General features: G+C 48.1%; 1 protein-coding gene across 1 annotated transcript in view; it reads right to left on the bottom strand.

Annotated features, from left to right (window-relative positions):
• The window catches only part of hhip (hedgehog interacting protein), a 35,287-nt gene that overhangs the window by 7,961 nt on the left and 10,671 nt on the right, over positions 1 to 16,655 (bottom strand). Inside the window, exons 4-11 of the mRNA XM_056586333.1 lie at positions 15,798 to 15,999; positions 8,605 to 8,756; positions 7,228 to 7,401; positions 6,830 to 6,973; positions 6,378 to 6,496; positions 5,111 to 5,234; positions 4,245 to 4,393; positions 1,781 to 1,862 (exon numbers count right to left, since the gene is read on the bottom strand). Coding sequence (XP_056442308.1) covers positions 1,781 to 1,862; positions 4,245 to 4,393; positions 5,111 to 5,234; positions 6,378 to 6,496; positions 6,830 to 6,973; positions 7,228 to 7,401; positions 8,605 to 8,756; positions 15,798 to 15,999 — 1,146 coding nt within the window. The remainder of the gene's footprint in view (positions 1 to 1,780; positions 1,863 to 4,244; positions 4,394 to 5,110; positions 5,235 to 6,377; positions 6,497 to 6,829; positions 6,974 to 7,227; positions 7,402 to 8,604; positions 8,757 to 15,797; positions 16,000 to 16,655) is intronic.

Below are 16,655 nucleotides of genomic sequence, written 5' to 3'. Positions count from 1 at the left end.
TGGGGAGAGTGTTATGGAGGGGACCACCCGAATTCGTAACAAGACCCCCCCCCCCCCCCCCCCCCTCCCCCCATACACACCAGCACCACCCCTCGTTCACACCCCCAGCCTGTCCTCCCTCCCTTGCCCCCCCCCCCGCTGTAACGAGATCCTAATAACTAATCCGGAGTCAAGGCCCTAGCCGCCGCCGCCGCCGCCGCACCACCACGCCTCCACAACACTACAGACTAAACAGGTCCCGCAGAACCGGGACCAGGAAAGCAACGCATCGTTCCTCAGGAGCGGGGAAAGGCGTCCGGTCAGGGGCCGCGCCAGAGTACATAAATACAGAAGGGGGGCCGTTTGGGGCGGGGGGCCCCTGTGGTGGAGTTAATTGTGCGCAGCCCTGGGTGGCGCTGTCAACGGCAGTAGAAATAATTAGCTGGAGATGTGTTGTTATGTGGGCCTTTTGAGTTTTTATTATTGTTTTGATTCCGGGAGTACACAAATGTCTCTCTCTCTGTGTTCAGGGTTGTTTCTATGCCTGATTGTCCGTTGACGACGGCCGAATGGAAGCCTTAAAGAAACATTATTATTATTATGTTATTATTATCGTGCGACCTGTGTGGGCTCTGCTGGCTTCAACCTATCGGGCTCTAGGGGCCTTGCTTTGAGACATGAAACCCTCCCGCTGTAAGCTGGAGGATCCCCAGCCTCTCTCTGTGGCCCAGCTTCAAGTGCGCTGGCACCGGCAGGGCCAGCCCAGCGCCCAGGGCCTGGCCAGCACCCAGGGCCAGGCCAGCACCCAGGGCCAGGCCAGCACCCAGGGCCAGAGCCCAGAGCCAGGCCAGCATCCAGGGCCAGGCCAGCACCCAGGGCCAGGCCAGCATCCAGGGCCAGCCCAGCGCCCAGAGCCCGGCCAGCACCCAGGGCCGGAGCCCAGAGCCAGGCCAGCACCCTGGGCCAGAGCCCAGAGCAAGGCCAGCGCCCAATGGCCAGGGCAGTGCCCGGAGCCAGGCCACAACCAGGGCCAGGCCAGGCCAGCGCCCAGGGCCAGGCCACAACCAGAGCCAGGCCAGCGGCCGGAGCCCAGAGCCCGGCCTCCAGACAGACTCCTAATGAGCAGCTGGTTTGAATTGGATGGTGAACAGGTTGGCTCGGGGGCTCTGGGTGACCTTACTTGGGTTTCTCTTCCCGGGCCGGCCGGCCGTAAGATATTACGGGGAATGATTCAATACCATGTGTGTGTGTGTGTGTATGTGTGTGTGTGTGTGTGTGTGTATGTGTGCGAATGGTTGCCTGTTTCCTATTGTTTGAAAGACCCAATTCATTTTGTAGTGCATCAGATTCAGCGGGAACACTGATGTGTTTTTCATGATCTCACATACGCGGTGGGGAGAATTATGAATGAACTAATGATAAAAAAAACAATAACAAAACAACGTGTTCTCACCCAAAACCATCCACCGCCAACACAACTGCCAGCCCTCCTCCATGCAGAACACAGACTAGTGGCAGTACATAATTCACTTAAATCTTGAATTGCATTATAGACTGGGCTGAGGCTAAACGTTGTCCAAGGCCACTGTGGCAGAATAAACCCGCCTCACTGGCACCAGACTTCACTTAAGTGGATATTATACTTGGACAGGATACAACTCTCCTCATGCAGCAGGTCTGGACCAAGAAATCACAGACATGGATATTGGTGGACGACCAATCACAAGCCTTAATACAGCACAACAAAAACAGGTTCTGGTTTAAAGAACATGAAATCCCATTGCTGAACGAGGCTCTGTACCTTTTGGGGTCCACCAGCTTGTAGAGCTTCCCACTGTGAGACTGCGCCATGCTTTTACTGCTCGCTAGAATGTAGACCTCGCCTGTGGGAGAGAGAGAGAGAGAGAGAGAGAGAGAGAGAGAGAGAGAGAGAGAGAGAGAGAGAGAGAGAGAGAGAGAGAGAGAGAGAGAGAGAGAGAGCGAGAGAGGAGGGAGGAGGGAGGGAGGGAAAGAGAGTGAGAGACGTACATACATGAGAGCCTGTCTAATTGCATTATTAACTTTAACAGTTCCTTTCGGTTTTATACACTGTCTGTGCCCCAGCACTTAACCTTTAAGCTCAATTACACCCGGAGACCCCTGCTGACAAACAAGTAATTAGCAGACTATAGTTTCACTGTGTGCTGCTCCACAAGTGTCTACAGTAAGAGAGGGGAGGACAGGAGGGGCAGAGAGGGGAGAGGGGCGGTAAAGAGGATAGGGGAATAGAAGGAAAGGAGGGGAGAGGAGGGGAGAGGATTGGAGAGGGGAGGAGAGGATTGGGGAGGGGAGGAGAAGAAAGGAGAGGAGGAGAGATGAGAGGAGAGGGGAGGAATAGAGTTGAGTGGAGAAGAAGGAGGGGAGAGGAGAAGAGACGACAGGAGACGATAGGAGAGGAGAGGAGATGATAGGAGGAGAGAAGATGAGGGGGGAGGAGAGGAGAAAGCAGCACAAAAAGAGGAAAAGATAGAAACGGGGGCGGGTAGAAGGGTGCTGAGTTGGGTTCAGGCCCCCGTGAATCTGCTCATGCTATTGAACTCTGAAGAATGTAACAGGGCTGGATGCTCATGACTAGAAACCAGACAAATAATATAACGAGGAACAAACCCGCAAGAAGGTTCTATATGGGGGGACAAATTGTTAACATGTGCCTGTTGGGGGCCCTTTCTTTCAGTGTTGGGACGGATGCCCACCTCTCCACAGTTCTTACATTACTCGCAAATCATGAACAAATGCAAATAATGACTCCAAGGCCTTGCGGCGCATGCTGGTTCCAGACTGGAAAACAACAGCGAGACGCTTCATGAATCTCCGATTGAGAATGATCCTTTATGTCTAATTAAAGTCTACGTGTAAAAGTTCAACAAGCTCTTAAAGCGCCTAAAACAACCCGGACATATCAATTGTGATCAAGAGTGATTTCATTATCATAATTAACGAAATCACATCTTTTGATTGATGTATTCTACGAATAAAATATGCTGGCCAGCCCGTCCCTCTCTAGTTGTTTACAAGGATCGTGTTATCGCAAACCTCTTTCAGTCCCACCACCTAGCAAGCCGAGTCATGATGGTTTGCTTCACATAGTTAGAGTGGACGACCAACTGGGTGGGCTTCTAAAAGTCCCCCACCTCCTTACTGGGAGGGGCTGAATTTTATACATAGCGACTTTAACCGCCATGCGAATTCTAGCTATATATTTTTTCGGATCAACTTTAGTATTAGATTATTATCAGGCAGAAGCGTTTATCTCAAGAGCCTCACAGTGGACTTAAGCACCAGGGGCTAAGGACCTCAGGCTCAAGGATGCCAACTGGTATCAGTGTGAACCTCGGGAATCGAGCTCAGGACCTTTGGGTTGGGAGTCAGGACCCTAACAACTACCCTAGCCACTACCCTATATAGACAAACAACTCATAAACTGGGCTTGTGTGAGTTATCGTATGGAAATCAGTGTTATTCCAGAATGAAGAAGCAGCTTCTTAATAACTAGCATTTTACTGAGGAATCTCGTGAGAAGATTCAAAATGTGGTTTGAAAGCAAATCAGTCGTGTGTTTGTACAAAATGCGAGAGCGTTATTCAGTGGAAACTTCTTCATTAAGGACTATACTATCAAAATATTTTTGAAATATGTTTCCATATACAACTCTCAATCTTTCTAAACAATAGTTGTTTTTATCCAAAATGTTGAAAGGTTGTCATTTTGTGTAAACACAGCGTTGCAGTTGGATCCCATGCTCTGACAATTTGCCTGGTGTCTGCTTTAGCTGGCACAGTGGGGCTTAATGAAAGAGAGAGAGAGAGAGAGAGAGAGAGAGAGAGAGAGAGAGAGAGAGAGAGAGAGAGAGAGAGAGAGACAGAGAGAGAGAGAGAGAGAGAGAGAGAGAGAGAGAGAGAGAGAGAGAGAGAGAGAGAGAGAGAGACAGAGAGAGAGAGAGTGAGAGAGAGAGAGACAGTGAGAGAGAGAGAGATAGAGAGAGAGAGAGACATAGAAAGAGACAGTACTCGATAGAGAGACAGACAGGGAGAAAGAAATGGAGAGAGCGCTAGAAACAGAAAGAGAAAGCACTAGAAAGCACCAACTTCAAGAGAGAGAGAGAAGAAAACTGATCTCACGAAAGAAAAACACAGATGCGAGTATTTTGACAACAGTCAAAATACTCCAAACAGATACCAAACTGAGAGTTACAAAGAAACAACGATCAGTTGTGTCCCAGTGCTCACCAAGCTCGTCCTCCCCGAAGCCCAGTATGTGTCCCACCAGCGTAGAGCCACAGGAGCCGGCGGAGCCCAGACACAGGGGCCTCTCCTGCCACTGCTCCGCTGGGCTGGCGGGGGCCGGCGACGGGACCTTCTGGAGGATCCTCAGGTTGCTAAGGCAAACACAACCCATGGAAACACACAGTCAGGATATGGCGCATCGTTGATAGGCGACCATACTTTGAAAAAGTTACACACCCCAAAGTATGTATTGTATAAACGCACGTCATTAATAAAAAAAAATTGGTTTTGTTTCCAGACAACATATGAAAACAACTTTTACTTGTTGTGACACTTGTTTAATAGCACCCTTTCCAATCCCCCCCCCCCCCCCCACCCCACATACGGACACCGTATGGTCCACATGTTGGAATTTAAGAAGAGGCGTTTTTCTCATTAGAAAATAAACGTCATCGTTCCTTAACCGCAGTATGTTTGCATTCTAAAATCAGGCTCAGATTTGTCCGAGCTCTCGCTGCGTGCCGGCTCCCGATGACACTTGGTTTACACTATCGTCAAATGTAAAGGAAAATCGGACGATTGCGATGAATTACAAATAGCAAACGGTGGTGAGAGCAGCACGGTGTCTTGGATGCTGCGTCTCCATGAAAGATGAATTTGCAGAGCCACAGAGGATACACACAAATTAATCATCACTGTCTTAAGCTCACCTTGGCTTTGGTTAAAAGAGTTCAACCCTAGCCGGTGTTGCCATGCCATGCCCTGCTACCAGTTGACTAACTATCACATACTCGTGATAAGAGTGTGTTTTCTTTCCCTCGATTCGTTTTTCTTTTTCAACGGAGCTCTTCAAAAGGTGACTTACGTACCCACTCGTGTCCCCGAACACAAAGCTGCCGTAGAGCCTCCGGGACTGGCAGCCCCGGTAGATGAAGCCGCCCACCGGCACGGCGCCGCCGCTGGCCTGCAGGTCGTACACAGAGGACTCATGTTCTGCAGGAGGAAGGAGAAACAACAGGCAGGGAAGACCTTGTGGATGAGAACTGGTGTGAGGTCTGCCGGTATAGTCATTGATTCAGTATGTTCTCAACTAAAATTGAGTGTCACTTTTTCACTTTTGGTCGTTATGATTGTGCAGTGCTTTTACTCCAATTATTACAGTGACTCCAATCATGATGGTCCTCAACGTTCTTTGGAGCTTGAACTAGTTGCTCATGGGTTGCTCTGGCAGAGTGATAGTAAAATCAGATGAGAACATGCCAATGCCAAAACAGAGTTAAACAAAAACGATGTTGAATAACTATACAAACAACTAGCAAAATAAATCAACCAACCACTAAAACCAAGCGAGTGCTCAGTCATACTGACGTTTTTTGTTTATCGTATCGTATGACAATGGCTGAAAAGTGACAATACACAGCCAGATTCCTAAGTGATATAAGGTGGTGTACTTTCTATTCTCGGTTTAAACCAAACAAAACAAGCTCTGGTGTCAATCTTGGTCACAACTAACCAGAAACAAAACAAATGTCTCTCTGTTTCATTTTGTCTGTGTCGTTTTAGAAACTTGCATAAGAGTTTTTTTAAGAGACCGCTGTTGTTGATTATTGTCTGAGTGTGCCTCATCTCCCGAAGAATTCACCGGCCCCGCCCCTTCTATCTGTGCAGGGGGGCCCCAGTCCGAACCCTGTCTACAAAGTTATTGCTGATAGCCGTAGCATGATAGCCATAAATCATACTCCACGCCACATAGTTGTCGTTGATTTTTTTTCCTTTCTTCGTCTACGTTAAAAACATTTCTCTGTTTCTACTCAACTGATTGTTCTGCGAGCACAGAGGGAGGGCAGCCAACACACCATCCTCTCTCACACAACAATAGTGAGAGAAAATTCATAAAAAACAGATGTTCCTCCGATTCCTCGAGAAGGGAGGAACAGGGAAAACGTTATCTAGCGAGAATGATGAATCTAGTAGAAGATACCAGTACATTCTCCCCTAAGATGCCATATCCAAGATGTTCCACAAAGGTCAGGTTAAATCACAGCATTACGTGCTAGACAACAATAAACGAAAAAGGTTGAACAAAGGTTGGGGAATAGGATGTGAGTAAATCTTTTTACATGCTGCACGGTTTACCGTAATCTTTTCCTTTAGCGATCTCGAGTATCCTGCCAGCTGAAGAGTTCTTCCCACTCGCGTCCGTGCATAAGATCACCAGACTGCCGTTGTCGGACTGAAGACGGTCGACTGCGCACCTGCCAAACCAAAACACCATAGATCAATTTCTGAGCACGCAACAGCGAGCATGCATTTAGTCTCAAGAATCCATCTAGGAAACGTCAAATATTTAGCAATAAAACGCTCCTCGTAAATTGAGCACATCCTTTAGCCAAAGTGTTACAGAACGGTTGAAGTATCTTGCTCAGAGATCCCTACAGTTAGTCTGCGGCGGTTTGGGTTTCGAACACAGAACCTTTCCATCCATTGAATTTTAGAATCCTCCGTCGCGAGGGAGGCGTTTAATACTGGGATATGAACCAACCACCGACTCCACCACACCACCCCCACCACCGAGTGTCGCTACTCACCTGCCTGGGTCATGCAGGCCGTGGGCGAATATTTCCGGAGGCTGGTTGGTGCTGTTGAAGTACGGGTTGTCCCGCGGTATTGTGTAAGAAGATGCACAGCTGTCTGTGTCCACATCCACCCTCAAAACAGACCCGGTGAAATCACTGCATTTAAACAGACACAGAAGAAAAAAGAAAAGCCATTTAAGGTCAATTATTTAATTATTACTGGATTGACCTTTTCATCAAAAGTGACTTTTCAGGGATAGTCAGATACAGGTCATCAAGGAGCAGGTAAGGGTGAGGGGATCTGGATCTAGCCCAAGGATGCACACCGCTTAGACCGGTGAGACAGCAGAGGTGGCCGATTTAGAGTCTAACACCCTCGCCGACTACACCGTCTTGACCTCTGACCTCACCTGAGCCCGTCCATCTCCTCCATGTCATCCAGGGTGATCATGCCGTCTCCCAGGATGATGTGCAGCAGGCCGTCCGGGCCGAACAGCAGCTGGCCTCCCAGGTTCTTCCGATGCAGCTCCGCCACCTCCATCAGCACCCGCACCGTCCTAGTGTCCACCTGGTTCGGGGTTTTTCTGAAAGGGAACCGTACCAAAGGCAATATTAGTTTAGGTTGGGTTTAACAATGATTGGATTTTCCTTTTTTTACAATTTTTTATACAGTTGGACAGGATATGTGAAGCTAACTATTAATTTGCTCTTTCACGTCATGGTTTAGACTGTGGGTTTGGATGGTCTATGGTTGTATTGTGACTGTGGGCCAATGGACCATAACTGACATGCACGTGATGTGAATTGATGTTGCTAAAATGATACCAAGGCAGAATAACTATAAGTGTTGACTTGGCAGAACAGATCTCAGAACTATAAGACAAAGAGTTTGTAGTTCTAGTTTTGTCTACAGACATTGAGTCTAGTCTATATTATGAAACGCCAATCATGGCAAAATCCATTGGGTGGATCTCTCAAAATAGTCCTTCCCTAAGCCGCCAAAAGTTGCACCATTTTAAATGATGGTTGCCGTGTACTAATGTGTGCGAGGGAAATGGAAAAGGTAGAGAAAGTTTCTAAAAATAATCTTGAAGTCTGTCATTATGGTTGCGTCCATAGGGCTATGCTATCTTTCTATAGAGTAGAACCCAGAATTACAGAAGAATCAATGCAGTCACTGAGACTATACACCTCTCGGGCTATATTTAAAACAGAACTTAACGTGCGTTCACCAGTTACGATGGAAGAAAGGAAAACACTGGAACGAGTTAGGGGGATTAAGAAAGCTATTACTTTTTCCAGGTTAATGGGAAAAGGGGTGTTATCCAAATAGACGATCATCATAAGATGATAACCCGTAATTTAAAACATTTGAGTTTTCAAGCATTCCCATCGTTCAAGCTTTAGGATGGTTTATATTTAAAAAGTCAAGATAACATTTTAGTTAGCATTTTTTTGCATTTTAGTTAGCATTATTTATTTTGAGGCCTATCCATCTAAAAGAAACAATATATACGTGCTTTTAGAACATGTTAAAAATGTAAACATGAATGTTTTATTTTCTTGTTTGAGTGTAATGATATAATAACGTTGTTGAACAGACAATCCTCATATGGAAAGTTTGAATGACTTTAAAGTACTGTATTAATAATTCCTCTATCATGATTGACTGTCGGTAGTGAAGGCGGGATTTCATTTCTACACGGAAACAGGGGGGGGGGGGGGGGGGGGGGGGGGGTAGCTATGCTATAGACCTCTCCTCATTCTTCTCCTCCCTCCTGCGTTACCTGGACACGGTGTACTCCACCACGCGCAGGATGTGGTCGTGCGGCCCGATGGCCCAGCGCTCCTGGTTGGTGGTGTAGGAGACGTACAGCTTGCCGTTCTTCTTGTAATTGGGATGGAATGCCAGGCTCAGCAGGCCCCTTTCATCTCCGCCCTGCAGTCAGATGGGAGCACAAAGGATCCAGGAGTTAATTATGCTCCCGCTCCCTTTTCCAATGGGCGGGAATAATAGCCAGACCGTGGACCCCGCCCCCGCTCTACCCTGTTCCTCCTCCTCCTCCTCCTCCTCCTCCTCTTCCTCATCATCGTCCTGCAGACCACCATAACCAGCCCCCCCCCCCGCCTGTGAGGCATCTCCTGGGGGCCCTGTTTGATTCTCCTCCTGACCATGTAATTTTCCATTGTCTCATCTTAAGATATTTGGTGTTATTCCTGACGTTATTAGGCCCTCCAAGCGTCCCACAATGGACCGTGGCTACCCTGCTCCACGCCAACCTCGACTATGATAACATGAACCCTCCGTTACAACGCACGCTGGACTCTGGAAGAGCTGTACTTCTTCTTTACTACACCAGCAAGCCCTCACACACACACACATTCTCACACACACTCGCACACACACACACACACACACACACACACACACACACACGCACACACACACACACACACACACACACACACACACACACACACACACACACACACACACACACACACACACACACACACACACACACACACACACATACACACATTCACACACACACACACACTCTCGCACCCCCCAGCCTGGTTATGTGTGCTTGTCCTCGGGGTCGGTGGGTGTGGTGGTAGGGGGGTGGGGGGTTGGGGGGTCTGTGACGGCCAGGGGCCCCCCCTGGGGGCCTCCTTTGTGTGGTGATTTGTGTGTGTAATCTTTGGGGGTTATCCGTGAATGCGACTCTGAGTGGCTGAAAGAATTTATTAGCTCACTCACAGTTCATAGAGAGCACAACGGTCCCAAGTGCTTCTGTCCTCCGCTTTTATTTTTTCCCCCTTCTCCTCCGCCTCCTCTCCCCTCCGTTCCCTCCCCGCCTCTCCCCATCACCAGAGTCTTTACCAGTGTACCCCAGTAAGTCCGGGCGGAGAAAAAAACTCAAGGACATAAGAAGGGAGCAAAGGTGGACGGGGGGGGGAGGGAGAGAGAGGGGGGAGTGTGGGATTGGGAGTAAAAGAGGGTAGGGAAAAGGAGAAGGGGAGAAAGAAAGAGAGGAACGAAACCTAAACAGGGAGCGAGCTGCCAAGTCCCACTGTCTTGGCAACATGTTTAGAAAACATCTAAATTGCTTGTGTAATATGTAAACCTTTGTGTCACCCCGGAGGGAGGGGTGTGGGGGGGGGGGGGGGGCTACATCAGTTGTCACCACCAGGGTGGTCCTCTCGTCATAGTTGGCTGTAATAATCAGCTATAGCATTTCAGTCCTTAGGCAGGAGAAAGCCTGGTCAGCCCTTTTTCTTTTTTCCTTTAAAAGTTAAACTCTCCCCCCCCCCCCCCCCCCCCCCCCCCACCACCACCACAACCCCTTACCCCCGTTATTTGGTCTGACAAAGGCATAGGCAGAATGTTAAGGTTAAGGTGTTTAGAACGTGAGAAAGGCGATGGGAAGTGTGAGCGTATGTGTGTTTCTATGTGTAGTTGCTAAGAGATCCAGTGCAGGCAGCTCCCACATTCTGGGGAATCAAAACGTTGGAATGAAAAGTGTGGATAAGAAAGTGAGACATGATCATCGCCTGGCTCACATAAAAAAAATAAAAAAATTAAGGATGCACTGCAGTTGTCTTTAACACAGTTAAACAAAAATAATAATTCGGGGGTAGAAGAAAAAAGATTTTGGTGGCAGACATCAAGTTGGGTTTACTCAATGTTACGGCCCAGGCCCCCCGCTGTCGTATCATAAAACGCTTCACGTATCTTCAACTTCTCCATCCTGGTGTGCAGTTGAACTGTGTAAAGGCCTGTCCGACTGCACAGTAACCCCGGGCCAAACTCAAACGCACACGGGATGACTCCTCGCCATGGAATGTTCTCGAAAGAACCAAGAAACAGCGGGGAGCCACAAAGCACAGCACTGTGGTTCCATTAATATGCGTTTAAAGTTTAAAGTTGTGAAAGTTGACAAATAAATGTCCAAACCTACCCCCCCAAAAAAAGGCAGAGTTGGGATTTACGAGGGCTACTAAATGTCAGATTGTTGAAGTCCAATAAAAAGATATTGTGTGAGAGGCGATTCAGTACATAACAGCTGGGTGCATGATGGAAGAGAGGTGGAGGAAGGAAGAAGAAGAAAAAGGAGGAGGAGAAGGAGAGGGGCGCGAGGAAAAGAGAAAAAAAGATTCATTTCAGGAGAAAGCTCTAAAAAAAAAAGAGGAAAAAAACTCAACTTTGAAATGCTTGACCTGATGTGTTGGATTTGGAGATGCGGTGACCCGAGCAGCCAAAATAAACACGCATAGGGAACGGGTCAGAGACCAGAATTCCAGAGAGGCCTAGGTCCGGAGCCAAACGGGGACCACCAGGACACAGTGGTTAAACTGGGCTGAGATGTCGAGTTCCCTCGCTAATGACTAGCTCCACAGAAGCCGGCGGGGCAGGAAAGGCAGCAGCATGGCCCCCCAGAGGCCAGGCCCTCGGTCTCGGAACGCAGAAAGGACGGGGGATCGTTTCGACGTAAGATGCCGATCTAACGATCTCCCTGCGTGGATCCTTTGTTAATGGTCTGCTTTTAGGATTGATGAACAAATGACTGTTTCTGATTTGATTCACTGACCAACCTGGCATTCCCATTGTTTTTTTTCCAATGGGTTCAATCTGTGACATATTAGCGTTTTAGTCCGAAAACGTACCACATGGCGGCAAAATTCTCTGTTGTTTTTAAACGAAAAAAGAGATTACGGGTACATTGTGTTGTTTCCCTGTACTCTTTTTTAACCCCGTCCCTTTTGGGTTTAAAGTAAATATTGTTGGATGGATTACAGATAGATCAATTCAAAATGGGGCTGAAACGGTAGCCGATGTTTTCAATCAGTGCCGTTCCGTCGTTGAAGCCATCTGATGATGGAGCTTTGATGGAGAACCTCGAGAGTCTGCTGCCCTGATTAGCAACAGATGATGTCTTTATAACGCCATTCAAACTCTCCCCCAGCTTTGGAAAACGTCCACAAATCAACCCCCACCCCCAACCCCCTTTCTGCTGCACCCACCCTGAACAGAACGTACCTTCGACCCATTCTGAAATGGCTTTTTGTTAAGTTTGGTTAATCATGAGTTCTCTCCTTCTGTAAGTATTGTTCAGGTGACCCTGCCTCCTTATTGATCTACTTCTGGTTCTGATTCTGGCCATATCGAGCCAATGTTGGCATTCCACAGAAAGCGTGGATTCTTCTGGGATGAGTGGCGGCAGAACCCCCCCCCCCCCCCCCCCCCCCCCCGCCAGACGGTTATGTGGAACCATCTGGGCCTGTCTGGGTACCATGGTGGTTAGTGGGACATGATTCCTACCATGTCCAATTCCACAGGACAGCTGCCTTTCAGTTCCCGATGATGCATGTGTTGGCCTGGTGGCTTTGTCAAAGCCCGATCCTTTAGATCCTGAATCGCTCACGGGCAATCCTGTCCCTCTAAAAAGACATTCCACGCAAGTTGATTGGAGAAAAACAATGTCTGGACACTTGGCTCAAAGGCTATCTGTAATAATCGCATTCAACCCTTAGACGGGTAACCAGGCATGCAAGAACACACACGCATACTCACACACATACATTCACACAAACAGACACACACAACCAAAATACCCTAGCCTCAACTGCACAATGAAAACAGAGATTCCAGATCTATCTTCTACCTGCTAGTATAAAAGTCCGAGAGATTTTTGCATAGCAATCCATGTACAAATTCTACATTGCCAACAATCCTATTCCAATCCAACACTCCTATTGCACAACCCTACTGAGATGGTTCCAAGCACAGCTCCATTGAGAAAACATTTCCTCATTCTCCCCTCACCCACAGAGAGAACCAAAGTATGCAGCAAGTGGTTTACCTCATAATGGTACTAAACTCATCTATCTCTTCCAGCACATTAGGCATGTCCATCAGGCCGGTTATTACATCAATAAGAGAAGCCTGGAGGTTATGAGACTCGCTACTCCCCTGTTGCTGCCAGAGGAAAACCGACTGGAGTCCCCGTTCATCACTGCCAGGGAATATACACTGGGCAGTGTAAGAGCAGTGATGGACTACAGTGAGGGAGCGCAACTCAGAGAGATGTCAGCAAAAGCTAGGAAATGAAGTAAATAATAAAAAAGTTTTTTTTTTGGTGAGCATTTTTGCATGTGTATTCTTCTGCTCTCCTTTATCATGAAGGCTACGGTGGTTCACCCTGGACACACGCATTCTGGCATCGACTTGGTAAATTTTCAGAAGAATAAAGCCATTTGTTAACTAGTGCCCCCTGGTAACCCATGCTGATTTTCACGATCATCTATCACATCATCTCCATCGACCTCTGTTGTCATAAAGACGAGGTGCTCAACGAGTCGTCAGTTACCCAATCAGGTGAGAGGTGATGCACTGTAGTAGCCTGTAGCATGTGACCATAAGCCTATAAGGAAGCAGTAAAGGAACGTGGAGATGATATCAGCCCTGTGGGGGCAGAGGGAGGAGGAGCTGAGGCGGCCAGAGGGAAGAAGGATAACAAGGAGAGATGATAAAACGGATCTGGAATAATTGTACACTTCCTACCAGAGAAAGAAAGATTCTGAGTAAGCCCACAGAACGGCACACTTGAGGCTGTGTGTTTGTGTGTGTGTGGGTGTGTGTGTGTGTGTGTGTGTGTGTGTGTGTGTGTGTGTGTGTGTGTGTGTGTGTGTGTGTGTGTGTGTGTGTGTGTGTGTGTGTGTGTGTGTGTGTGTGTGTGTGTGTGTGTGTGTGTGTGTGTGTGTGTGTGTGTGTGTGTGTGTGTGCATGCGCGTGCATACGTGTGCATACGAGCGTGCGTGCGTGTGTGTCTGTGTGTGTGTCTGTGTGTGTGTGTGTGTGTGTGGTGGTGAGAGGCTGGGTGGCTCTATGTGGGGCACCAGCAGAGATAGGATTTCAGGAGCAGGGAGGGAACACCCACAGAGCAGCCGGGAGAGCGGCAGCGCTGCAGCTCAGCATTGTCTCGCAGCAGGGCCGGCTTAATTGGCACCAGGGGATCCAGCGAGGGAGGGAGGGAGGGAGGGAGGGAGGGAGGGAGGGAGGGGAGAGGAGAGGAGGGGAGTGGAGGGAGGGTAGGAGGAGGGGGAGGGAGGTGGAAGGGGGGTAGAAAACAGCAGGAGGAACCCCAGAACATTACAATCAAAGCATGTGCATGGGCCTGATGATAAAGCCCTTATCTTCCGTCGCCTCCCCCCCCCAGCGCCCCCCCCCACCCCCCACCCCCCCCCCCCCCTCCTCCCCCAGGGCCTTGTTTCCTAGTTCTGTATAAAGCCAGCTCCATCCTGTTGATGCAGCCAGTAAACACCTTAGCTAGTCCCTGGTGCCCCTACTTCCCTTCTCTACCCCCATCCCCCCCCCATCCCCCATCCCCCCCCACCACGAGAACTCGTGGCCCACGGGCGCAGGGGTCCAGGGCTTTGTCTGCCACTGGAAAAGAGAAGGATTTGAGGGTAGTGCGGTCCCCCCTGTCGGATTTGTCGTAAAAATCATCACACAACATCATCTCGTCCACCACTGGCTGTAGGTCCGTCATGACGATAGCAGTAGCCAGGAGAGCAATCGCGTTGCCAATTGCGCCGCTCTGTTTGACTCGCCGTAAACGCTGCGTTCTTGTCCGTCGGAGTGTAGAGGGATGCGGGAGGCATGCGTGATACATAAACTTCCTGTTCGGGAGCGTGCCCCCCTAAACATCTCATCTGGCCCATCTCTTTACGCAATCTGAACTATCCAAACAAACTATTGCAGAACATCCAGCACTGCAGATAAACAATGATACGTAGGAGAAATATGTTACTACTTAGCGGCGGAATGGCCCGAGATTTCGATAGTGAAAAGATTGCAGCGAGATGGAATACCTCAGGTAGGATATACATGGTGCAGACTGGTTGTGGTCTACTAGGAATTACATCATCAACAAAATCTGAGTATTTTATCCTTATTTGGAGGACGACATTTTGTGATGAAATGGCCCTAAATGATGCTGTGAGAGCTGGAATTCAGTTCATGTCTACTTTCCGTTGTTGTTCAGTTATAACTCTCTGAGTTCTAAACATCTCTGCCTCTACCCTGCATGTCCATGTTAGCTAGGGTTTGGCTAGCTAAACTAAATATTCAATAAATGCTGGAAAGTGTGTGAAAAGAAGTACTGAGAAGTACTGTAAATGGTTCTGGAGAGAATGGTGAGTGTAGGGGTTGGTTCTATGAAGGGAGAAATGGTTAGGTGTGTTTTAAGCTTGGTCGCATTACCATTTGTTATTCCAGTCAGCACGTGGAATATCTGAGATGTAACATGTGCACAAACTGTGACTTAAACAGGTATTAATTAACACAATTAGCCATCTCTTGTTGGGTTAGGAAAGCTCAGCAATGAGCTAATAAGGGTCTGGTTAATTAGCAGATATTAGTGTTGAAAATTGATGAATGCGTGCTTATTTGGCATAATTACGTAATTGAATGTTATTACAGCGCAAGCACCACGTTTAAGGTATTTGCATTGGCATGGGAGAGTTTTCCACACGGTCACAGTAAGTAAGTATGTTTGCTAAGGTGGTAGCCCTTCTACCACAGAAAGACTGCCATCAAGCCATCTCCCATCCACTTTGTTGTACTACACTACCTACGTATATGCATGGAACGACTTCCAGGCTCAGACACAGGAGTAAGTGTGTTTAATTTAATTTTATTTCACTTCCTAAATTGCCTCTGGCCAACATTTGATTGTTTTTATTGGAAGTAGGCTGAGGGAAGAGTGTGTGTGTGGATGTGTGTGTAGAAAAGTTTTGGGGGATGTGGGGGGGGGGAAGGGGGTTTGAGGAGTATCATAAAAATGGTGGATGGGGCGCCTTTTCCGCTTCATTTTTTATCCGACCAATCATGTTGCTGGGGGGGGGGGGGGTTATGCTGTTACCACTGTTACCACAGTTGGACCGTTGGAATCGAGAGGAGCTACACCCCTACCTTGAGGCTGCTTTGCACCAGCTTGTGGATGTCCAGGAAGGGCTCCTTCAGCACCTCGAGATCGGGGGTGAGTATTCGCACCACGCCCTCCCTCTCCAGAACGAAGAGCCGCTGCGAGCCGTCCCCACAATGCACCACGGCCACAGGCTGCCGCAGGCCACTCAGCACCTCCTGGGCACAGTAGCAGTTGTGCTTGTGTTTCCTGGGCGACCAGAGGAGAACAGCCAAACAGAATGAAAAGGGTGAGAGGTTGTATCAGGGATGTTGCTTATCTAGGAGACTTTGAAGCTGGAATGATTAATCGTGTTCTGCAGCATACACAAATGATTTGGTATGATCATGTTGTCCCGAGCAAGAATGTTGTGTTTCATAATATCTGATATTATATATATAAATAGTACTATGTATAATATATATTATATCTACATTATAATGCATACAATTTAATCATTTAAACTAAGGAATGTGAACTGTTATTTGACCGCAATATCTGCCGTTGTAGTCCTTAAAGTAATTCATTAAGCACAAAAGTAATGGATTTGAATGTCCCTGTCTAATTTAGCATTACGACCAGAACTCAGCACATAGTAGTCAAACAGCAATATGTTTCAAATAGTCTTTGACATTTCAAACGTCTTTGGACCAAAACCCTGCCTTGCGTCAAACTGAGCCGCCAATAAAGGTGAACGCAGGGCAAGCTGAGTATCTCTGCAGTCGATCCCATGATGCCTCCGGGAAAGCAGATGAAAGGGAAACCCAGCACAGAGACAAAGGAGTAAAGCCTGCAGCAGGAGCCAGGGCTGCTAGGATAAGCATTTCCATTATGCTGGGCCAAAGCTGGATGAATGTGCTCTGAAC

This window comes from Gadus chalcogrammus, chromosome 3 (assembly GCF_026213295.1).
Source record: "Gadus chalcogrammus isolate NIFS_2021 chromosome 3, NIFS_Gcha_1.0, whole genome shotgun sequence".
Lineage (NCBI taxonomy): Eukaryota > Metazoa > Chordata > Actinopteri > Gadiformes > Gadidae > Gadus > Gadus chalcogrammus.
This window is presented reverse-complemented; position numbering and strand designations above follow the sequence as displayed.